General features: G+C 45.6%; 1 protein-coding gene across 1 annotated transcript in view; it reads right to left on the bottom strand.

The window, feature by feature from the left end:
* Positions 1–25066, bottom strand: part of map3k4 (mitogen-activated protein kinase kinase kinase 4) — a 90296-nt gene that overhangs the window by 14267 nt on the left and 50963 nt on the right. The window contains exons 6-17 of the mRNA XM_084142334.1: positions 23874–24137; positions 23419–23571; positions 16778–16935; positions 12452–12568; positions 10719–10818; positions 10384–10467; positions 9871–10155; positions 9448–9597; positions 8673–8834; positions 8030–8242; positions 7856–7934; positions 7512–7605 (exon numbers count right to left, since the gene is read on the bottom strand). Of these exons, the coding sequence (XP_083998460.1) occupies positions 7512–7605; positions 7856–7934; positions 8030–8242; positions 8673–8834; positions 9448–9597; positions 9871–10155; positions 10384–10467; positions 10719–10818; positions 12452–12568; positions 16778–16935; positions 23419–23571; positions 23874–24137 (1859 nt within the window). The remainder of the gene's footprint in view (positions 1–7511; positions 7606–7855; positions 7935–8029; positions 8243–8672; positions 8835–9447; positions 9598–9870; positions 10156–10383; positions 10468–10718; positions 10819–12451; positions 12569–16777; positions 16936–23418; positions 23572–23873; positions 24138–25066) is intronic.

Raw genomic sequence — 25066 nt, forward strand, 5'->3', positions numbered from 1 at the left:
ATATCAGCCTGTTGCTGGGTGCTCTGGTTGACAGTGGGTGGTCCTTACAGAGAACCGGTTGGAGGATTCCCTGCCTGCTTATTCCCTCATGATTCCGGGATCCTCCAAACAGGATTTCTGGAAAGACCTGGGCACTTTCGCAACCCTAGTAGTACTTGGTAGGTACTGGAACTTGGGGGGGGGGGGCTACCTGACGTCATTGGGGTGGACCCGGGTGCTTTGGTTGGGCCGTGTTCCCCAGGGGCGGGCCTGGGGCCTGAGGGGCGGGGACTGGGCGGGGCCGGTAGGTAGACACAGCTGGGTCCGTAGCTCGCAGGGGAGACTCCTAGAGCTGTGGTGGTGACAAAAACACACTGAGGATCTCTGGAGACCGCTTTGGAGTTGAGGATGTGTGTGTGCACTCATTCTCAACACAAATGCACACACAGTCACGCACTCATACAGCGTAATACCCTTTCTAGCGAATAGGGATGAGCATTTCACTTTCTTTTTTTTTACTGTTCGAATAAATCGCAGGATTTTTTTTTTTCAAGTACTCAAATAAATAAATACAATCTATTTTTAGAACACAAGGCCCGCACTGGAAAGAAATGTGTTGCCTATGCCACTAGTGCGCGACAATGCCTAATTTAGCATAACCATTACAGATAACAAATCCTAATTGCTAAATTGCACCATATACAGTGCTTTCAGAAAGTATTCACACCCCTTGACATTTTCCACATTGTTGTTACAAATTGGGCTAAATATTGATTTCATTGTCTTCTTTACAATCTACACAAAATACTCCGTAATGTCAAAGTGAAAAAAATAAAATTTAAATAAAACATAAATATATGTTGATTAGATAAGTATTCAACCCCCTGAGTGAATACATGTTTGCAGCGATTACAGCTATGAGTCTTTTTGGGTAAGTCTCTAAGAGCTTTGCACCCTTGGACTGTAAAATATGTGCCCATTATTCTTTTTTAAACTCTTCAAGCTGTCAAGTTGATTATTTACCACTGATAGACAGCCATTTTCAAATCTTGCTATAGATGTTCAAGCCGATTTAAGTCAAAACTGTAAATAGGCCACTCGGGAACATTCAATGTTGTCTTGGTAAGCAACTCCAGTGTATATTTGGCCTTGAGTTTTAGGTTATTGTCCTGCTGAAAGATGAATGTCTCCAGTGTGTTGGAAAGCAGACAAACAGGTTTTCCTCTAGGATTTTGTTTGTGCTTACAGTACCAGTCAAAAGTTTGGACACACCTACTCATTCAAGGGTTTTCCTTTATTTTTACTATTTTATACATTGTAGAAAAATAGTGAAGACATCAAACTATGAAATAACACATGGAATCATGTAGTAACCAAAGAAAGTGTTAAACAAATCAAAATATATTTTAGATTCTTCAAAGTAGCCATCCTTTGCCTTGATGACAGCTTTGCGCACACTCTTGTCATTCTCTCAACCAGCTTCACCTGGAATACGTGTCCAAACTTTTGACTGGTACTGTAGATCTATTACATTTATTTTTGTCACCCCAAAAAACTCCCTAGTCCTTGCCGATGAGGAGCATATCCATAACATGATGATATCCATAACATATCCATAACAATAATTACATACAATAATGCCTACCATTCAGCTGTTTTTCTAACCTCATTGTCTGAAGCATTAACGTTAGGTAGTAAGTGGCTACTGCGCTCGAAATGTAGCTAGCTTGTTGCTACCTGGATAGCTACTAAACAATAGCTGGAACGACCTAGCGAACAGACGCGAACTGGCTGAGTCAATTCAGTGGCTAGCTTTGCACTTGGCTAGCTAACAGTAGCTGCTAGGGGTAAGTTATAACCTACATTTGTGTTTTGTTTTTACATACTGGTAGCCAGAGTCGTTCAAGGGAATTTGGGACATGGGTGACTAGTTAACGTTAGCTTGGCTCTCTCTGTGTGTTCGTGCCGTGGGAGGAGGGGTTTCTTCGTTGGCAGAAAGCAACGGCTAGCTAGTATGCTAACTATTCTAGCTAACTAACTGGCTGAATAAGTTGACGACGGACTCGCTCAAGCTGTCAGGACTAACCCACAACGTTAGACACGGACACGAATGATCTGCTTGGCGTGTTGACACACTGGTGGTTTGTTGTGGCCGAGTATTGGTGCTAAACCGTGTTGTTGGGAGTCCGGCATGCTAGTTGGCTGTGGCGTCATATGACTAGGTGCCCTGGACGGTTTTCACGGAAGAATACTGTACCAAGTTAGCTAGCTGAATAAACTAAGTTAGTCTATTCCTAGAAAACATTGAACCGCTGTAGTTTACAACAATTATAGTTTCTGAGGTGGAAGTTGGGAGTTATATTTGGGTGTTTCAGTGAAACGTAAGTGAGGGAGGCCCCGCTCTCTCGCTTTCCCAGATGTTTAGTTCATTTCATTCTGATCTCCTTTCCATTATTGTAGCCATTTTCTGTAGCCTGTCAACTATGCCTGTCTATCCCTGTTCTCTCCTCTCCGCACAGGCTATACAAACGCCTCACACCGCGTGGCTGCTGCCTCTCTAACCTGGTGGTCCCTGCACGCACGACCCACGTGGAGTTCCAGGTCTCCGGCAGCCTCTGGAACTGCCATTCTGCGGCCAACAAGGCAGAGTTCATCTCAGCCTATGCTACCCTCCAGTCCCTCGACTTCTTGGCGCTGACGTAAACATGGATTACCACTGAGAACACTGCTACTCCTACTGCTCTCTCCTCGTCTGACCATGTGTTCTCGCATACCCCGAGAACATCTGGTCAGCAGGGTGGTGGCACAGGAATCCTCATCTCTCCCAAGTGGACATTCTCTCTTTTTCCCCTGACCCATCTGTCTATCTCCTCATTTGAATTCCATGCTGTCACAGTCACTAGCCCATTCAAGCTTAACATCCTTGTCATTTATCGCCCTCCAGGTTCCCTTGGAGAGTTCATCAATGAGCTTGACGCCTTGATAAGTTCCTTTCCTGAGGATGGCTCACCCCTCACAGTTCTGGGTGACTTCAACCTCCCTACGTCTACCTTTGACTCATTTCTCTCTGCCTCCTTCTTTCCGCTCCTCTCCTCTTTTGACCTCACCCTCTCCCCCTACTCACAAGACAGGCAATACGCTTGACCTCATCTTTACTAGATGCTGTTCTTCTACTAATCTCACTGCAACTCAACTCCATGTCTCCGACCACTACTTTGTATCCTTTTCTCTCTCGCTCTCCTCCAACACTACTCACTCTGCCCCTACTCAGATGGTAATGCGCCGTCGCAACCTTCGCTCTCTCTCTCCCGCTACTCTCTCCTCTTCCATCCTATCATCTCTTCCCTCTGCTCAATCCTTCTCCCTCCAATCTCCTGATTCTGCCTCCTCAACCCTCCTCTCCTCCCTTTCTGCATCCTTTGACTCTCTATGTCCCCTATCAGAACAGGGCTCCGGACAGCCGAGCGGAAATGGAGGAAAACTAGACTCCCTGCGGACCTGGCATCTTTTCACTCCCTCCTCTCTACATTTTCTTCATCTGTTTCTGCTGCTAAAGCCACTTTCTACCACTCTAAATTCCAAGCATCTGCCTCTAACCCTAGGAAGCTCTTTGCCACCTTCTCCTCCCTGCTGAATCCTCCTCCCCATCCCCCCCTCCTCCCTCTCTGTGGATGACTTTGTCAACCATTTTGAAAAGAAGGTTGACGACATCCGATCCTCGTTTGTTAAGTCAAATGACACTGCTGGTCCTGCTCACACTGCCCTACCCAATTCTTTGACTTCTTTCTCCCCTCTCTCTCCAGATGAAATCTTGCGACTTGTGATGGCCGCCGCCCAGCAACCTGCCCGCTTGACCCTACCCCCTCCTCTCTTCTCCAGACCATCTCCGGTGACCTTCTCCCTTACCTCACCTCGCTCATCAACTCATCCTTGACCGCTGGCTATGTCCCTTCCGTCTTCAAGAGAGCGAGAGTTGCACCCCTTCTCAAAAAACCAACACTCGATCCCTCTGATGTCAACAACTACAGACCAGTATCCCTTCCTTCTTTTCTCTCCAAACCTCTTGAGCGTGCCGTCTTTAGCCAACTCTCTTGCTATCTCTCTCAGAATGACCTTCTTGATCCAAACCAGTCAGGTTTCAAGACTGGTCATTCAACTGAGACTGCTCTTCTCTGTGACACGGATGCTCTCCGCACTGCTAAAGCTAACTCGCTCTCCTCTGCTCTTGTCCTTCTAGACCTGTCTGCTGCCTTTGATACTGTGAACCATCAGATCCTCCTCTCCACCCTCTCCGAGTTGGGCATCTCCGGCGCGGCTCACTCTTGGATTGCGTCCTACCTGACCGGTCGCTCCTACCAAGTGGCGTGGCGAGAATCTGTCTCCGCACCACGTGCTCTCACCACTGGTGTCCCCCAGGGCTCAGTTCTAGGCCCTCTCCTATTCTCGCTATACACCAAGTCACTTGGCTCTGTCATATCCTCACATGGCCTCTCCTATCATTGCTACGCAGACGACACACAACTAATATTCTCCTTTCTCCCTTCTGATAACCAGGTGGCAAATCGCATCTCTGCATGTCTGGCAGACATATCAGTGTGGGTGACGGATCACCACCTCAAGCTGAACCTCTGCAAGACGGAGCTGCTCTTCCTCCCGGGGAAGGACTGCCTGTTCCATGATCTCGCCATCACGGTTGACAACTCCGTTGTGTCCTCCTCCCAGAGTGTGAAGAGCCTTGGCGTGACCCTGGACAACACCCTGTCGTTCTCCGCTAACATCAAGGCGGTGACCCGATCCTGTAGGTTCATGCTCTACAACATTCGGAGAGTACGACCCTGCCTTACACGGGAAGCGGCACAGGTCCTAATCCAGGCACTTGTCATCTCCCGTCTGGATTACTGCAACTCGCTGTTGGCTGGGCTCCCTGCCTGTGCCATTAAACCCCTACAACTCATCCAGAATGCCGCAGCCCGTCTGGTGTTCAACCTTCCCAAGTTCGCTCACGTCACCCCGCTCCACTGGCTTCCAGTTGAAGCTCGCATCTGCTACAAGACCATGGTGCTTGCCTACGGAGCTGTGAGAGGAACGGCACCTCCGTACCTTCAGGCTCTGATCAGTCCCTACACCCAAACGAGGGCATTGTGTTCATCCACCTCTGGCCTACTGGCCCCCCTACCTCTGCGGAAGCACAGTTCCCGCTCAGCCCAGTCAAAACTGTTCGCTGCTCTGGCACCCCAATTGTGGAACAAGCTCCCTCACGATTCCAGGACAGCGGAGTCACTCACCACCTTCCGGAGACACTTGAAACCCCACCTCTTTAAGGAATACCTGGGATAGGATAAAGTAATCCTTCTACCCCACCCCCCAAAAAAATTAACATATTGTAAAGTGGTTATCCCACTGGCTATAAGGTGAATGCACCAATTTGTAAGTCGCTCTGGATAAGAGCGTCTGCTAAATGACGTAAATGTAAATGTAATGATGCAGCCACCACCATGCTGGAAAATATGAAGAGTGGTACTCAGTGACGTTAGATTTTCCCCAAACATAACGCTATTCAGGACAAAAAGTTCATTTCTTTGCCACAATTTTTGCAGTATTACTTTAGTGCCTTATTGCAAACAGGATCTTTTAAAAAAAATTTTTTCCTTTTCACTCATTTAGGTTACTATTGTGGAGTAACTACATTTACATTTGAGTCATTTAGCAGACGCTCTTTACCAGAACGACTTACATGAGCAATTAGGGTTAGGTGCCTTGCTTAAGGGCATATCGACAGATTTCTCACCTAGTCGGCTTGGGGATTAGAACCAGCGACCTTTCGGTTACTGGAACAACGCTCTTACCCACTAAGCTACCTGCCGCCCTAACTACACTACAATGTTGATCCATCCTCAGTTCTCTCTCATCACAGTCATTAAACTCTGTAATTGTTTTTAAAATCGCCATTTCCTTCCTCTCCGGCAACTGAGTTAGGAAGGACGCCTGTATAGTGACTGGGTGTATTGATACATCATCCAAAGTGTAATTAATAACTTCACCATGCTCAAAGGGATATTCAGTAGACTGCTTTCATTTTGACCCATCTACCAATAGGTGCCCTTCTTTGCGAGGCATTGGAAAACCTCCCTGTTCTTTGTGGTTGAATCTGTGCTTGAAATTCACTACTCGACTGTGGGACTATACATATAATTGTATAGTCGGGGTAAACATTCAAAAATCTGGTTAACCACTATTATTGCATACAGAGTTCATGCAACTTATGTGACTTGTTAAGCAAATGTTTACTCCTGAATGTATTTAGGCTTGCCATAAAGGGTTTGAATACTTATTGACTCAAAACATTTAAGCTTAAAATTTATAAATTTCTAAAAATGTCTAAAAACTAAATTTCACTTTGTGGGGTATTGTGTGTAGATTAGTGGTTCAAAATCATTTTAAATACAGGCTGTAACAACAAAATGTGGAAAAAGTCAAGGGGTGACTAATTTCATTCAGTCAATAATGAAGCAAGTGCCATTTAAGATGAAATTAGTGAAACTAATATCAACTAGCTATAGTATATAATGGAACACAATCTGCAAAAAGTTATTAACCTCCACATAGCCTTACGTTGTTAATTTAGCAGACGAGACGCTCTTATTTCCCGAGCCCTTATCACAGTCAAGACACCTATTTTATAGTTTAAAAAAGCATGTAATAAAAAACAATATTTTTTTGAATGAAAGAAAGTTGCCACTGAAGTGATTCGCATCTTATGTCTGGAACAGTTATTCTCAAAGAGCGATCATTTGAAACGGGGCTCAATTTGGCGACTATATCAAATTTTTTCATGGTTCTTTGGAATTTTCTAAACAATTCTACATTGAACACTGCATGGGGATGAATTACGTCCACGACATCTATTTGGTGAGTAGGCCTAGGCTTAATGATTCTGATGAAAATACGCTGTCTTTATTAAACTAAAACGTTTGCGTCTTTTCAGTGTGGAACCTGTGTATGTTTAGGGGGGTTATAGCCTAGGCTAACCAATTCTAAATGGCACTAGCAGTTCGCAAAGTAGCCTAAGCGGTAAATAGATGGGACACAATTATTCCAAAACTGCAGCTTGTTGATGGAACACATTTTCCTACTTCAATCAGTTTCCTTTTCGGGCAGCCACAAAGCACATTCCACCAAACTGTTTTACAGTATTTGAAAAAATTAGATCTCTGGTTAAAGATCAAGTTTTGACGTCCGTTCAAGTACTTGAGTCCTCGATTACTCATGCCCATCCCTACTAGCCAAAGGTGTTACAAGTTACACATGAGAGAGAAACACACACTGTGTTAACTCATACAGCAGCATAAAAGCATGAATATAAGCTCAACCACCCAATTTAAAACCCATTAATTACTGTACAAGAGCAGAGAACATGAGGAATATTAGAACACGCATACTGTACACACATTAAACACACACGTTATAAAAACAATTATAATAGGCGGTAAATGGTTCTTAGTGCCTCACTGTAACCATGAACTTCGACCTACCTGAAGCCCTCTGCGTTGGGGATGAACAGGTGGGGGTTGGGGGGGTCACTATGGCAACGAGGGACCTTCACTGGTCGAGGACTGTTCCTGGGGGCTGAGTGGAGAAGAGAGAAAGGGTCATCCTCAACAAGCTATTTGACTCAAGCCCTACTTCAGTTCTATTTCTACACAAAACATTTTTGCCACTTAGGCCTAACAGAAGCTTTTATCTAAAGCGACTTACAGAACAGTGAGTACACACATTGTGATCCCTGCTTAGATTGAACCCACAACCTTGGCATTGCTAGTGTCACCAACTGAGCCACATAGGACCACATATTTGCGCAGATGAGGCAGGGTCTTACCTATGTACAGGCCACTGACTGGGCTGTGAGGCTTCCCGATCACATGACCAATGCACTCGTTCATCAGAGCTTGCAAATTCTGCAGAGGGAAGGATTTACATAATCACAACACCATTCCACAAAATACACAATCAATCAAGTAATCAATCAATCTATGACGTAGTATGGTTTTACCAGGAAGTCGTCCTCTGGTAAAGCAGAGATGAAGGCAGGTTCGATGGCTTGGAGGAAATCAAAGCCTTGAGTGGCCCAGCGGGGCCTGGTACCCCGGCCACTTTCACACTTGGTGAGGACGTAGTTCATCCACTTCCTGGCGAAGGCGATGTAGCGTTCCCCGATCCGCTGACGGAACTCCCCTGACATCAGACGCACCACCTCCTTGTGGTACTACGGAGAACAAAAAGTACATTTAAAGGTGCTCTTCACTTGACCAGTATAACCCCTACATCAAAAAAGGAGAACAACGGCACTCTACCTTGTGGTGCTACTGTGAGGAACAATATGACAGTGTTGTACTCTCTGGTTTATGGGTTAGACTGGTTTAGGGGTTAGACTGGTCAGCCAAAAACACAAGGAGGACCAAGCCACTCTTGCTATTACCAATTTTTTGGCATGTTCAATAGAACGGATTGTGTTTCGGTGTCTGCCTTCCTAAGAAAGTTGACAATTGTCCAACCAGAGATCTGTTGACAGTTATCCCCAGCGTTCAGCTTCCCACTGTACTAACACAACCCTCCAAGCCAGAACATTTAAAATCAGTAGCAACACTGTGTAGAAAGACTGACAGCTTTACAATCCCTAACCCTTGACCTCTAACCTCAAAGGCAAAGTTGTATCCCTGGATCATGGCCTCTCTGTAGTACTGCTGTAGCGTGGCTGACTCAGATTCCTCCACCTCTGCCTCAAACTCTGACGTGAACATGTACTCGACCCGGTCAATGGCCGTGTTGATCTTTATACACAGCTGTAAGGCTTCGTTCTGTGGGGGGGGGGGGATGAGACAAAGACATAGTGAGTGTGTGAGAGTGTGTCTCTTGAAGCAGTACTTTTATAAGGCAGCCCTTTTATGAGGGCTGCTTCAACCACAGCCTTGCCACACAGGAAAAGCCTTATCGAGAAGAGAGGAAGCTAACAGGTTTTGAAACCAGGCCTCCAATGTGAGGAAGTATAGGAGACAACAGCAGTCATGGGCATGACTTTAGGTTTCACAGCTCTCACTGCAGTATAAACATGATATTTGTGCAAAGTAAATACGGTACTGACCCTGTATATAGCTTCTTACTTCCTTGTGGTGTTATTTCTATTTCTCTGGTGTTTTAATTCTACCTTGAATAATTTTTAGTGCTACATTGTTATTGATTACTGCATTGTTGGGTTTTGAGTTTGCAAGAAAGGCATTTCACTGTACTTGTGCACGTGACATTAAAAACCTGAAGTCATCTTGTGTACTGCACCCTCTTCACCTTGGCCCGATAGCAGCTCAATAAACTTGGGCTTAATACTGGATCTTTTACAGTAAATCAATTGTAATTCAGGGAAACTAAAAGCATTTATAGTAAATGATCAAAGTGAATAAATACAGTGGATGGTACCTTGAGTTGCTCCAGGGCACGGGCGATGAGGGGCTGGCTGGAGGTTTGTTCCCTGCTTAGTGTGAGCAGCTCATCCATGCTCTGCTGGAAGGCCTTACGCTGGGCCACCAGGTGGGCTGACTGCATCACTATCAGGAGCAGGTTCTCCACCTGAGGGGAGAGAGACAGTCAGAGGATGGCGAGGAGCCATGTCATTAGCATCATGTGTGCTCCTGGTAAAAATATAGTACAGCGTCTAGCAACCTTACTAAGAGGCTGAGGCTCTTGGTGGTAAGCGTCTTGGCTAAGGTGTTGTTGAGATGACAGTTGGCGGGACCAGGGTTTGAGTCCTGGTCCGACTACACTCCACATTCACTGCAATATCTAGCTCTACAAATACGCAAAGGAAGAGTATCATTTAGATTAAATACATTTCCCACCCACCTTCATGGCCCGTAGCGTGTCCACAGTCTCCATCTGAGGCACCAGTTTGACCAGCTCCCCATCCCAGTGCCACTGAGCCCCGGCCTGGCCTGCCTCTGCAGGCAAGTCCCCTGCTCCATGCTTGCTCATCAGCAGGTAGGCCTCGTCCTCTGCCATCATCTCGTCGGGCTCCTTACTGCAATCCTTACCGGCTGCAGCGTTGAGAAGTTGCAGGATGTGGTCACGCTGGTCCATCAAGGCACAGGGGACAAACACCTCCAGCTCCTCCAGCCCTGGGATCTGGACCTGCAGACAGTCACAGACATGTTAGCATGTTCATCCTTAAAAGAGGAAGGGAAATCCAGGAAGTAAACTGAAATTCCAATTTCATTGACAACATAATGAGGAACATTGGAGTTGGAATTTCACTTTAGTTCCTGAATGTATATTGACCTTGGGTAGAATACACGGCGAGGAAAGAGAACAAAAATAGCACGGAGAGTGAAAAGGAAGAACATTTGTAATTTGAGGCACCTTGACATAGTTTCTCTCCTTGAGGGCCTCCAGGAGGCATGGCACCCCGCTGGTAATGCTGAAATCTGCAGCAATCTCCAGGTCCTGCAGAGGAGAGAGAGAGAGTGGCGGGCAAGAGAGAGGGCAGAGAGAAGGTCAGAGCACTCTGAACACCCAATTACTTTATTTTGATACTTCCTATATTTAACCTGGGAAGTCACATTGACATCTCTTTTTCAAGTGAGCACTGACCAAGAAACCAGCCGACATTTAGTAACTTACAAAATACAATACTTCCCAAATCAAAATGAGCAGGAGGCATACTGGGGGAAGACAAAAACTGCGGTCTCTCTCACCTTACGGAGCATTTTGGCGAATCCCAGAGCTTTGGATGCCCTCTCTCTAGCCTCGTGGAACAGCTCCTTAAGTGACCGGCTCGTCTCGATTACCGACCGCCTAGAACGACAGAAAAAACAGCTTAACATTAGCCTCTTATAGCAAGTTTACTTTATTATCCCAAGAGTGAGACATTTATTTGGTACACCTCATATTGAAAACCACACAGTGCATTCGGAAAGTATTTCAGACCCCTTGACTTTTTCCACATTTTGTTACGTTACAGCCGTATTCTAAAATTAATTAAATAAATACAAATCTCATCAACCAAAATACAATACCCCATAATGACAAAGCAGAAACAGGTTTTTATAAATGTTTGCAAATGTATTAAAAACGGAAATATTACATTTACATAAGCATTCAGACCCTTTACTCAGTACTTTGTTGAAACACCTTTGGCAGTGATTACAGCCTCGAGTCTTCTTGGAAATGATACTACAAGCTAGGCACACCTGTATTTGGGGAGTTTCTCCCATTCTTCCCTGCAGATCCTGTCAAGCTCTGTTAGGTTGGATGGGGAGCATCGCTGCATAGCTATTTTCAGGTCTCTCCAGAGATGTTCAATCGGGTTCAAGTCCAGGCTCTGGCTGGGCCACTCAAGGATATTCAGAAACTTGTCCCGAAGCCACTCCTGCGTTGTCTTGGCTGTGTGCTTAGGGCTTGGAAAGTGAACCTTCACCCTAGTCTGAGGTCCTGAGTGCTCTGGAGCAGGTTTTCATCAAGGATCTCTATGTACTTTGCTCCGTTAACCTTTCCCTCGATCCTGACTAGTCTCCCAGTCCCTGCCGCTGAAAAACATCCCCAAAGCATGATGCTGCCACCCCCATGCTTCACTGTAGGGATCGTGCCAGGTTTCCTCCAGACGTGACGCTTGGCATTCAAGTCAAAGAGTTCAATCTTGGTTTCAGACCAGATAATCTTGTTTCTCATGGTCTGAGAGTCTTTAGGTGCCTTTTGGCAAACTCCAAGTGGGCTGTCATGTGCCTTTTACTGAGGAGTGGCTTCCGTCTGGCCACTACGATAAAGGCCTGATTGGTGGAGTGCTGCAGAGATGGTTGTCCTTCTGGAAGGTTCTGCCATCTCCACAGAGGAACTCTGGAGCTCTGTCAGCGTGACCATTGGGTTCTTGGTCACCTCCCTGACCAGGCCCTTCTCCCCCGATTGCTCAGGTTGGCCGGGCGGCCAGCTCTAGCAAGAGTCTTGGTGGTTCCAAACTTCTTCCATTTAAGAATGATGGAGGCCACTGTGTTCTTGGGGACCTTCAATGCTGCAGAAATGTTTCGGTACCCTTCCCAAGAACTGTGCCTCGACACAATCCTGTCTCGGAGCTCTATGGACAATTCCTTCGACTTCACGGCTTGGTCTTTGCTCTGACATGCACGGTTAAACTGTGGGACGTTATATAGACAGGTGTGTGCCTTTCCAAATCATGTCCAATCAATTGAATTTACCACAGGAGGACTCCAATCAAGTTGTAGAAACATCTCAAGGATGATCAATGGAAACAGGATGCACCTGAGCTCAACTTCGAGTCTCATAGCAAAGGGTCTGAATACTTATGTAAATAAGGAATTTTATGTTTTTGCTTTGTCATTATGGGGTATTGTGAAACGTAACAATATTTGGAAAAAGTCAAGGGGTCTGAATACTTTCCGAATGCACTGTATGTTAAATATAAAACAAGACATACCTGATCTCGTCTGAGACCGTACTGTCGTCGGCACTTTCCCAGAATTCATCACCACTCTTCTGCAGGCCCGCGTCCAGGAAGTCCCCTGTGGACTTGAGCAGCATCCCAGCAATGTCACTGTGAGAGAGAAGAGGCAAGGAATATTTAGCTAAGCAGCGCTAACTAAAAACACAATGTGGAAGAGGGAGTGAGTTGGATGCGCCGAAGGAGAACGATAGTTACCAGAGTGTAACTCCAGTTCTATGAGTGGAGTTGAGCCCCATAGGGGAGCTCTGCTCCTATTGGTTTACCCCGCTGCCTAGGCAGCAACAGCCAGAGGCAAAATTATGCACACACCTGCAGCCAATAGGAGTACAGGTGTCCCTATAAGAGGGGACGCTTCCCCTCAATCAGCCTCCCGAGATATTCATCTTCGCGAGACTAGAGAGGGTCGGCAGGGCCTTAAGTCCTATGGGGCTCCGCTCCACTCATAGAACTGGAGTTACACTCCGGTAACTATCGTTCTATATCGTGGAGCTCCGCCCCATAGGGGAGCTCTGCTCCTATTGGTTTAAGGCGGAGCGCAACGCTCCAAAATTTACTCCCTGCCGAGCCCAACACTTCCCATCGAAACAAAAAGGTCAGGCCTAGCAATGGCTGCAACCAAGTCCCGCAGTATTGTAACCACTGTATCACAATACAAGGTGTCACAAGTTTATGTTTGATAAGCAGCCATTGCTAGGCCTGACCATTGCTAGGCCTGACCTTTATGTTGATAACCTGACAGTTCATGGGGTCTACATTCTCTGTGACACACCATTGTGAAAAAAACATTCCATTTACTGGCATACACCCTGGAAGTGGAACTGGTGAACCCCAGACGCGTGAGATGAATCACTGTCTGTGTCGTGTGAGTGAACGCCAGCTCTGCTGACGGGGCGAGAACCAGTAGGTCGTCTAGGTAGGCTAGTAGCCTTATTCCCTGACAACGCAACGGTTCCAATGCCGCCTCTACACACTTGGAAAACGTGCGAGGTGCCAGGGCGTACCCGAATGGCATCCTCGTGTATTCGTACGCCACCCCTTGAAAGGCGAATCGCAGAAACTTTCTGTGACGCGGCTGCACCGGCACATGAAAGTACGCGTCCTTCAGGTCTATGCTTGTACAAAAGTCTCCTTTCTGGATACATTCCAGTAGACGTTTTGTCGTGAGCATTCGGAAGGGCTGTTTGGTTACGCTCTCATTGAGAATGCGTAAATCCAATATCGGCCTCATTCCCCCCGTCTTTTTGGGCACCAGGAAGTAGGGCGAATATAGCCCTTTGTTCCTTTGCTCCTGGGGAACTACTGTGACCGGTTCTTTCGCCAAAAGTTCCGTAATCTCTGACACCAGAGCGGCCACTTTTTCGGGCGTTTTCATCACCGTCTCCACCACTCCCCTGAATGGGGGAGGGGTCCGATGGAATTGGATGGCATAACCCTTCTGCAGCGTCTGGTCTAGCCAGCGTGAGAGGGTACAGCTTCGCCGCCACTCCCAGCAATGCAGAGAAAGCGGGCGAGCGCGAAGCTGTGGTACATTCAGTAGGAAGGACCTGTATTCCTCGATGGCCCTTGCCAACCGCTGTTCCCCAACACTGAGGTGGTGGAACAGCCCAAGGCAGGCCTCCCGTGAAAGGGAGAGGAAACATCAACGCGTTCTGAGAGAAAAGGGGGCGCCAATACGTTGGTTAAACCCGTAACCGTAGTATTCCGGCCCTCCGTGCACGCAGCACGGGTCTGAACTGCACTGATTGAGGCGTTAGCCTGCAACAGAGCACCATCCCCAGAAAGCAATTGCGTCATCATTCCAATACCTGGCTGTGACTGCAGTCTGCTATGAGAGCCCTTCACTGCAGTACTCCTATGAGTCTGTAATGTGAGGTCTCTATGAGGTAACACAAGGCGGCGCTTTGATACATTTTTAACATTCACCTCCTGTGTGTGATCAGCTCCGCACCCTTGGTGGGCTGAGCTACACTCAGCGTGGTGAGCATCAGCGCGTTCTGAGAGAAACAGGGGCGCCAATACGTTGGTTAAACTCGTAACCGTAGTATTCCGGCCCTCCGTGAACGCGGCACGGGTCTGAACTGCACTGACTGAGGCCTTAGCCTGAGACAGCGCGCCATCTCCGAATAGCGGTTGCGTCATCCTGCCATTATCTGACAGACTGCAGCCTGCTATGTGAGACACTCACTACAGCACTCCTAGGAGTCTGTAAAGTGAGGTCTTTATGAGGTAATACAAGGCGGCGCCTTGATACCTTTCTCATACTTACCTTATGTGTGCGCTCAGCAACGCACCCATGGTGGGCTGAGCGGCACTCAGTGTGGTGGGAGAGAGAGAGAGAGGGATTGAGGTAGGTCGAACGCTCTCGGATGTATTATAGAAAAGGGGCTCTTTTTTGACAAAGTCAGGAGGAGCCAATTCTTTATTACACAAACAAAAACATTCTCCTCCATCCCCTCAACCGAAGGGTGGGGGGGAATAGCGGGCGCATTTGAATCTGTCGCTGCGCCATCTTCTATTCTCTCCCCAGCGTCCCGTCATGTGTGCAGTCTCTTCTGGCTGCCCTTAGGCTGCCAGGTCGACGCTCTGAGGACTTCCCTCGCCGGCTGCATCATTGGGGCCACAGTAGCTGCTGGGGGGGCGGGGCCCTCTCCTGCTGCTCGTAGTCGCCGGGCACGACGCCTCGCAGTAGAGCCCGGTCTACTCGGGGCGGTGGAGGTTGACGGCTTCTGGGTCACGTGGCCTAACCTCCCTGCCAGTGGCAGGTGTCTGGCCAGCTGCTTCCTCTCCTCGTCAAGTTTGGTGAAACGCTCCGTCGCCTCCTTGACGGCGACTCCGAAGAGTCCGTCGTCAGATAGGGGGGCGTTCAAGAGCGACGCTCTGTCTGCTTCCTTCATGGTTGTCAGTGACAACCACAGGTGTCGTTCCGCGACCACCGAAGTGGCCATGGACCTCCCCGCGCAGAGAGCCGACGCCTGAGTTAGGTGGAGAATAGCGGCAGAAATCCTGGACGCCTCTTCCACCTCCTCCCTGTCTAGCTCAGTCTTACCTGTGGTTAAACGGGACAGAGAGGCCGCTAGGAGGGCAATGTTATTTTCTGCTGCTACAGCTTAGGCTCCCAACGTAAAGGACTTCTTTACCAGCTGCGCTGTGAGGCGGTCCTTTTGCGTCGGTAAGGTGGCCTTTTTGGAAGAGGGCCAGGGACTCAAACTCGGCACGAGATACGCAGCCAGGGCACTCTCTAGCCTGGGGATTCCTCTAGCAAAGCCCTGATGCCTTCCCTCCACTCTGGTGAATGGGAGGTACGACTTGGCCGGCGAACGCGCCGCCAGAGGTGCCTCCCATGAGCCCTCGACGTACTTTGCCAGCGAGGGCATTGCTGAAGCCAGAGGCTCTGCCGCCCTCCTTGGCCGAGAATAGGGGCCGCCCTCCATCATATCCACTTCTGATGCGAAGGGAATGGGAGGCAGCGCTATCTCTAAGCGTCGAGCAGCCCTCTCAATGAGTCCAGGAAAATCAGAACGCAGAGAGACTGCGGCGAAGGACAGGGCTACTGATCTCGCAGAGCCCGTGTCGTCATCACCCAGGGAATTACAAGACCTCTCGCTTTCCAAAGGAAAGGGGGTCTTGAACGTCTGGGTCAGAGGGTTGGATTGTTCCATTGGAATATCTGTCTCCTCCCCATAATTCCTGTCTTCTCCGGAGTCGGCGCTATCTGATGATGCCTCTGAAGCAGAGGCTAGCACCGATAGCACGTCCTCCAGAGGAATATCCTCCCTAAAAAACGGCCAGCGCTGCTTCCTCTCCTTCAATGAAAGGAGGGCGCAGCTGGCGCAATTAGGGGGATCGCTGACGCCCTCCTTGGCGTGCTGTGAACCCAAACACACGAAAAACATAAGTCGTGGGAGTCCACAGCCGTCATGGAGGCGCCGCGGCATTGAGCTCTGAAAATAGCTTTTGGGGGTGGAAAATTCCCTGGTGTGCTCATTCTAGGACGACGTCCATAACTGGAAAATCCGACGGCGTATCTCGTCCTGAGTCTTCTCTTCGTCTCTTCTTGGCTTCTTCAGTTCAGTCCAGTCCAGTCGCTGAAGATAAAGGGAGGCTGATTGAGGGGAAGCGTCCCCTCTTATAGGGACACCTGTACTCGGTGTGTGCATAATTTTGTCTCAGGCTGTTGCCGCCTTAGGGCAGAGGGTAAACCAATAGGAGCAGAGCTCCCCTATGGGGCGGAGCTCCACGATATAGAATAGATGCTTAAAAATAGATAGAGAAACAATGAACAAACATTCAAACACTAACCAGAAGAGTTTCCCAGACTGAGCCTCCCCTCCTCTGATGTAGGGGGTGATGACCTTGGTAAAGTTCCACTCCTCCTCTAGAAGGTTCTTCAGGCTGTGGGAGGCCTGGGGAAGCTGCTGCAGCATCTGGATCCAGCTGTGCATGTAGTCAAAGTACACCTGCAGACAGAGAGAGGAGAGAGCTCTCTACTGATTAAACAGGTAGGTGTGCAGCAGGGTTTCCGTTAGCCGGAACTAGACGGATTTTGGCTGATAAAAAAATTAAAGCCGATAAATAAAATTGACGCCGGCCAATAATGCTTTTAAGCCTATTCATTGATGGAAATACCAGTTGATGTAAATGCATTTGACCGGTCATGCTTATTGGTCTATAGGTTAATTTTTGTATTTTCGTTAGTCGTTATGTATCTTATTTATCACACGCGCACAGCATACAGATACAGAGCCTAGCTTGAGCGGAACATCTGTCAGACAGCAGGAGAGCTGCTGCTACAGTTCCGTGAAACATGCTTCTATAAGCCCAATCATTGCGCAACTATGTTAAATGCAATCAAGTGTTAAAAACTATTTTGATGACCATGATTAAAGAGCTACTATTTTTATTTCTCAACTGGTAATTGAAGCACGCTTCCCATTAACCATTCAAGTGCATAGGCAACGGTATGCAAGCTTCAGTTTGTTTGCAACCCAAACGTTTAACTTCATATGAGGCATGTCTTACTTTTTTTGGGGGGGGATGGATCAGCTTAATATTGCAGATAGATTGTATCTTCTATCAATGTAATTGTCTGCATCACTTCCAATCCCCCATGTTTTTTTTATTTTTTATATATATATTCCCCTTTATTACTTTTCAACCCCACCATCCTTTCCCTACTTGGAGTAAATTAGTGAACAACAACGCCCAGGCCTCTACTTCCGGTCTATACTTACTATCTACACCTTATGGACAGAGTTAATTTTACAATAATTCTATATATATATATTTATTTTTTTGCTCCTGAACCTCTTCTACTCTCAACCTCTCCGATCATTTTCATGATGTCCATCCGGTTTGCTTCTAAATGCCATATCTTTCTAACTGTGCTCTTTCCCAAAAGCTCCCAACATACAACCTATATACTTATTATGGACACAGTATGCTTACATTATTAGCTATCTTTGTTATTATTTGTTGTTATTTGTTATTAGTCCCATCCTTCAACTCTATTAAATACCTCCCATCTATCTCTTAACACCATCCATATAGGATTTCTATTTGCCATATATATTTCAACCGTACTGTGATGTTTTACAAAAGTTCTGAACCTTTCTATTCTCATTGCTTCTACAGATTGTGAATTAAAAATAAACATTTTTGCTAAAAGTATTATTATATTATTGATTGATTGACTATGACTTTTCAGATCACCCAGTAATGCTATCTGCAAGGTTAGTTCCAGGTAAATATTGCAATCCTTTAGCCATTCCTGGACCTGTGTCCAAAAACAAGCTACAAATGGACAGAACCAAAACAAATGATCTAATGATTCTATCTCTTCACAGCAAAATCTGCAGAGCTGGGAAGATTGTATCCCCCATATAAACAACATTCTATTGGTAGCAAGAATTTTATATAATAATTTAAATTGAAAGATTCTAATTTTTGAATCCGGTGTCGTTTTGCGTGTCAGTTCATAAACACTATGCCATGGGATCGGTACGTCAAAGATCTCTTCCCAACTATTTTGCAATCTATATGGGACGGCTGTCAATCCTTTGGTCCTTAAGTGAAACTGATATACTTTTTTATTTATCACAGTTTTCCTTAACCAATTATGTTCTTTAATGCAAGGCCGACAGACAAGTTCCTTACTTTCTCCCCCTTCAACTTTCCTCTTCCACTTTTGCGGTAAGGCTGCAATTATTTGGTTGTAATTTTGGGTAGAGCAGACATTTCCATATGTTTTTGTTAGCTGCATGTGCGACATAACTCCACCAGTCCTACCGATGATATCATTTACGAAGATTATACCTTTTTTAAACATTCTGTCAAAAAATAAAGGTTTTTTGTCAATTAGTATATTTGAATTTAACCACAATATTTGTTGCATTATTTGTTCTGTCGTTTCTGGAGGATTAAATTGAAATTGCAACCAACTTTCTATGGCTTGTTTTAGAAATAGTGACATTTGGGAGATTATTTCCTTTTCAAATAACTGAAAGTGAGAGGTTGTAATCTGAATAAAGGGAAAAAGGCCTTTCTTGAACAGTGGGTGAGACAATCTTACTAATTTGCTTGAGAACCAGTTCGGATTTAAGTATAACTTTTGGATGACTGAAGATTTTAGTGATAGGTCTAATGCTTTAATATTTAATAATTTCTGTCCTCCGAATTCATATTCATTATATAAATATGCTCTTTTAATTTTGTCTGGCTTGCCGTTCCAAATAAAATTGAATATTTTTTTCTCATATAATTTAAAAAACTGTTTGCTAGGCGTAGGCAAGACCATAAGCAAATAGGTAAACTGGGATAATACTAAAGAGTTAATCAGGGTGATTTTTCCACAAATTGACAGGTATTTTCCTTTCCATGGTAGTAAGATCTTATCTATTTTTGCTAACTTTCTATTAAAATTTATTGAAGTGAGATCATTTATTTCCTTTGGGATATGTATTCCGAGTATATCCACATCACCATCAGACCATTTTATTGGTAAACTACATGGTAATGTAAAAATTGTATTTTTTAGTGATCCAATACGTAATATAGTACATTTGTCATAATTTGGTTTTAATCCAGAGAGGTTAGAAAATGTATCTAGATCCTCTATGAGGCTGTGGAGGGATTCTAGTTGTGGATCTAAAAGAAAACATGAATCATCTGCGTACAATGACACCTTTGTTTTTAAGCCCTGTATTTCTAATCCTCTGATATTATTATTGGATCTGATTTTAATAGCTAACATCTCAATGGCCACAATAAATAGATATGCCGATAGTGGACAACCTTGTTTCACTCCTCTTGACAGTTTAAAACTTTCTGAGAAATAGCCATTATTTACTATTTTACACCTAGGGTTACTATACATGATTTTGACCCATTTTATAAGAGATTCTCCAAAATTGAAATGCTCCAGGCATTTATATATAAATTCCAGTCTAACTTTATCAAATGCCTTTTCGAAGTCTGCTATGAATAGCAGGCCTTCAAAGTAGCCTAGCCAAAATCCGACTAAAGACTTATATTTGCCATTGAAACCAGTAGCCAATTTCTCTCATGTTCTATTTGTTTTCAAATCAACTTTCTTTCATTATCCAGTAGCCAAAAGTGCACAATCCTAGCCATATCAGTAATCCATGCCAGTTGTTGCATCTTTAGATCGCCCCTCTTTCTAAATTTCAAACAGATATTTTAATCTCTTTCACATGAAACCGCTTGCATGTGCGGTGCGCTTTTGACTACGGTGTTTTGCCGCTAATTGCATTATAGAACTAACATTTGCTTGTAGCCTACTGCCGTGTGCGCATTGCTGTGCTTATAGTGTGAAGAAATAATAGTTTATCAACATTTTAAGCTTAACGTTCTGATCTGTTGCATCAGCCTTAATGCTTTTTAAAGTTTTTTGGATGCACTGGTTGTATGAATTTGGGATCTACCGTCCCACAACTGTCCCAAAGGCTGTTTGGAATAGGTAATATATATTTTCGCACAGAATGACAAGCTGACCAATAAAATTAGGTCAACTTTTCTACTATGTGGATAGAAGATTGAAATAGGCTAGTGATATTGCTGTTCGTTATTAGTCTTGTTTGCTGAGGAAAACTAACTGAACAGTTATTCTAACATCTTCAAAGTGCACATCAGAATTCGATAAGAAGGACGCACTCCGTTGCATCCTTGAGTTGTATGTTCTGTTAAGATGAATAATCTAAAAGTGATTTCTGTTATTCTGAGCACCGTGGCTGGACGACCTAATCAGGTTATGCATATGGGTCAGTAAAGTTCTCAAATGTCCGGTAAATTAAAATGCTTCTGGTCAAATGTCCGGCACCACATTTTCCTAACGGAAACCCTGGTGTGCATGTAGTCAAAGTACACCTGCAGACAAAGGGATGAATGTATGGTGATCAACGGGCAGGTAAGTGGATATTTTGGTGTATTTCCAATGCTATTAATTTAAATAATGGTGCATGGCCGCATGCAGCAGGTAGTTTCCTCTACAGTTTGAGACTGTGCCAAGTCATTTGATAAGCAAATCCAGTTCCTAACTTTATGTTCTGACAATTGTTTTGCATGGTTTTTCCACAGTATGATTGCTCTTATCCAGAGCGACTTACAGTTAGTGAGTGCATACATTATTTATTTTTATTTTGCATACTGGCCCCCCGTGGGAATCGAACCCACAACCCTGGCGTTGCAAACGCCATGCTCTACCAACTGAGCTACATCCCTGCCGGCCATTCCCTCCCCTACCCTGGACGACGCTGGGCCAATTGTGCGCCGCCCTATGGGTCTCCCAGTCACGGCCGGCTACGACAGAGCATGGATTCGAACCAGGATCTAGTGGCACAGCTAGCACTGCAATGCAGTGCCTTAGACCACTGTGCCACTCGGGAGAACACAATTTCAAAGAATCAATGTGCCATGTGCTGCTGCTGCTTCAGCTTCGTGGTTGTTGGTTAAAGCTCTCTCACCCCAGAGATGAGCACACACTGTTCTCAAGCAGATTTACCGGGAGCTAGTATAACCCTAAGCTTGGTTCCTGGGCACTGGCCAGGCACCCAGAGACACACAAGCCACTCTCCTACAGGACGCCTCTAGTCTTAACCCACACACTCTGGTTGAGTAGGACGCAGCCTCTGTAACTTGACCCTGGTTAAAGGATCATGATGCAAAAGTTGTACTCTATGACCTCAGTAAACTCTGGGGTAATCTACACCCGACAGACAATAGTGACCTCAGTAACCTCTGGGGTAATCTACATCAGACAGTAAATAAAGACCTCAGTAATCTCTGGGGTAATCTACACCCGACAGACAATAATGACCTCAGTAACCTCTGGGGTCATCTACACCCGACAGTAAATAGTGACCTCAGTAACCTCTGGGGTAATCTACATCAGACAGTAAATAAAGACCTCAGTAATCTCTGGGGTAATCCACACCCGACAGTAAATAAAGTCCTCAGTAACCTCTGGGGTAATCTAAACCCGACAGACAATAATGACCTCAGTAACCTCTGGGGTCATCTACACCCGACAGTAAATAGTGACCTCAGTAAACTCCGGGGTGATCTACACCAGACAGACAATAGTGACCTCAGTAACCTCTGGGGTAATCTACACCCGACAGATAAGCTATGGTATTGTATTTATTATAGATCCCCATTAGCTGCTGCCAAGGTAGCAGCTACTCTTCCTGGGGTACAGCAAAATTAAGGCAGTTATACATAAAAATAAAAAAAAACATTACAATACATTCATAACAGATTTCACAACATTAAGTGTGTGCCCTCAGGCCTCTACTCTACTACCACATATCTATAACACAAAATCCATGTGTGTATAGTGCGTATGTTATCGTGTGTTTGTATGCATGTGTCTATGGTTGTGTTGCTTCACAGTCCCCGCTGTTCCATAAGGTGTATTTTTATCTGTTTTTTAAATCTAATTTTATTGCTGACATGTAGTCATGGCTCTATGTAGTACTGTGCGCCTCCCATAGTCCGTTCTTGACTTGGGGACTGTGAAGAGACCTCTGGTGGCATGTCTTGTGGGGTATGCATGGGTGTCCAAGCTGTTTGCCGGTGCATTCAACATGTCAATACCTCTCACAAATACAAGTAGTGATGAAGTCAATCTCTCCTTCACTTTGAGCCAGAAGAGATTGACATGCATATTATTAATGTTAGCTCTCTGTGTACATTCAAAGGCCAGCCGTGCTGCCCTGTTCTGAGCAAATTGCACCTGACCACACGACTGAACAGTAGTCCAGGGGCGACAAAACTAGGGCACTAGTTACAGTTTGAAGCTTTCTCTTGAGTGGGCAGCCTGATGAAAGCCAGTCAATATTTAAAATCACCCAGAAAGTATACCTCTATTGATATCACATACATTATCAAGCATTTCACACGTTATCCAGATACTGACTGTTAGCACTTGGTGGTCTATAGCAGCTTCCCACCAGAATGGGCTTTAGTTGAGGCAGGTGAACCTGTAGCCATATTACTTCAACAGTATTTAACATGAGATCCTCTAAGCTTTACAGGAATGTGGTTCTGAATATAGGCCGCAACACCGCCCCCGTTGGAAGATAGGATAGAAAATATACTACGCTGTAGAAAAGAGTCTCTGCGCGATGGACACACTTGAACCAAAACATTTCAGTGGTTTAGGGCAGTTTCCTGACACAGGGTAAATTCAATGTATCTTCTACAGATTAGTCCTCAGTAATTTGTCTTACCACCAGTATCTTGTGGAAGTCCTCTTCAAACTTGTCTATGTTATGGTGCATTTATAATGTATTTAAGAGCTGTCATAAGCATAAATGACTCGCTTATAATGATCTTTCAAACAGGATTTCTGGAAAACAGGGACATTTTTTGGGAAAGAGGAATTTTGCAACCCTAATCCTGACTCAGTAGGAAGTCTGTCTTACCACCAGCATCTTGTGGAGGTCCTCCTCGAAATCGTCTATGTTGGCGTTGGTCTGAAGTCCCTGGGGGTCTGTGACCACCCCCCTCAGCATGTACTGGTAATACTGCTTCATCAGGAGACCACCTTTCAACACCTCCTTACATTCACGCACCAACTACAGAACAGATGGAGACACAGGTTAGCATGGGCATCAACAGACATATAGCCTACCCATTTCACCTTACTGAGCCAAACCGAGTCGAGCTGTACTAGGCTGGCCTGGTTGCGCATCCGCCATAGATGCTGGAACTGTGCTTTAAAGGACAATGTGAAAAGAACATATCTGAGCAAGCACAGTGCGGTTCGGGTCAGCCCTACAGTGTGAATCAAGCAATAGAGATCAGCATCACTATTCACCTCTACTATTCAGAATGAGCAGGGCAGAGTGGGAGAAACAGAGAAGGTGTGCCTGCTGACCTGTTTGATGCTGAGCAGTGAGGGCTCCCCTGCGGGCCTCTGCTCCAGTCTCAGTTTAAGGCATTCGTGTATCACGTTCAGCAGGACCCGGCACAGGACCAGGAAGGCAGGTCGGAACGAGGGGAGGTCCATGTCCAACAGCTCTTCCCAGGAGACCTGGTCCGCCCCCAGCTCCGGGCCACCGGGGGTGTTGCAGGAGGACAGGTGACGGGACAGCTCCGGTAGGTAGTCACTGTACAGCATGGGGTCAGGAAAGTCCGTGAACTAGAGGGGAGAGACGAACATACAACACACGAAAAAACTAAAACACAGAATAAACAGACAGGTTAGCATGTCGACAAACTACAGAGAAGGAGGGCTGTGCAAGGTGAGGATAAGGTAAGGGTAGTGTAATGCAGAGTTCCCCAAACCTGCTTCAGTATTCAACTGGTCATCTGTGAGGTAAAAAGTTAAAATATCCCAAAAAAGAGCATTGTAGATTCCTAGCTAAATACAGTGAGGGAAAAAAGTATTTGATCACCTGCTGATTTTGTACGTTTGCCCACTGACAAAGAAATGATGAGTCTATAATTTTAATGGTAGGTTTATTTGAACAGTGAGAGACAGAATAACAAAAAAATCCAGAAAAACGCATGTCAGAAATGTTATAAATTGATTTGCATTTTAATGAGGGAAATAAGTATTTGACCCCCTCTCAATCAGAAAGATTTCTGGCTCCCAGGTGTCTTTTATACAGGTAACGAGCTGAGATTAGGAGCACACTCTTAAAGGGAGTGCTCCTAATCTCAGCTTGTTACCTGTATAAAAGACAACTGTCCACAGAAGCAATCAATCAATCAGATTCCAAACTCTCCACCATGGCCAAGACCAAAGAGCTCTCCAAGGATGACAGGGACACGATTGTAGACCTACACAAGGCTGGAATGGGCTACAAGACCATCGCCAAGCAGCTTGGTGAGAAGGTGACAACAGTTGGTGTGATTATTCGCAAATGGAAGAAACACAAAATAACTGTCAATCTCCCTCGGCCTGGGGCTCCATGCAAGATCTCACCCTCGTGGAGTTGCAATGATCATGAGAACGGTGAGGAATCAGCCCAGAACTACACGAGAGGATCTTGTCAATGATCTCAAGGCAGCTGGGACCATAGTCACCAAGAAAACAATTGGTAACACACTACGCCGCGAAGGACT

Source organism: Coregonus lavaretus (genome assembly GCF_964263955.1).
Source record: "Coregonus lavaretus genome assembly, chromosome: 25".
Taxonomy (NCBI): Eukaryota; Metazoa; Chordata; class Actinopteri; order Salmoniformes; family Salmonidae; genus Coregonus; species Coregonus lavaretus.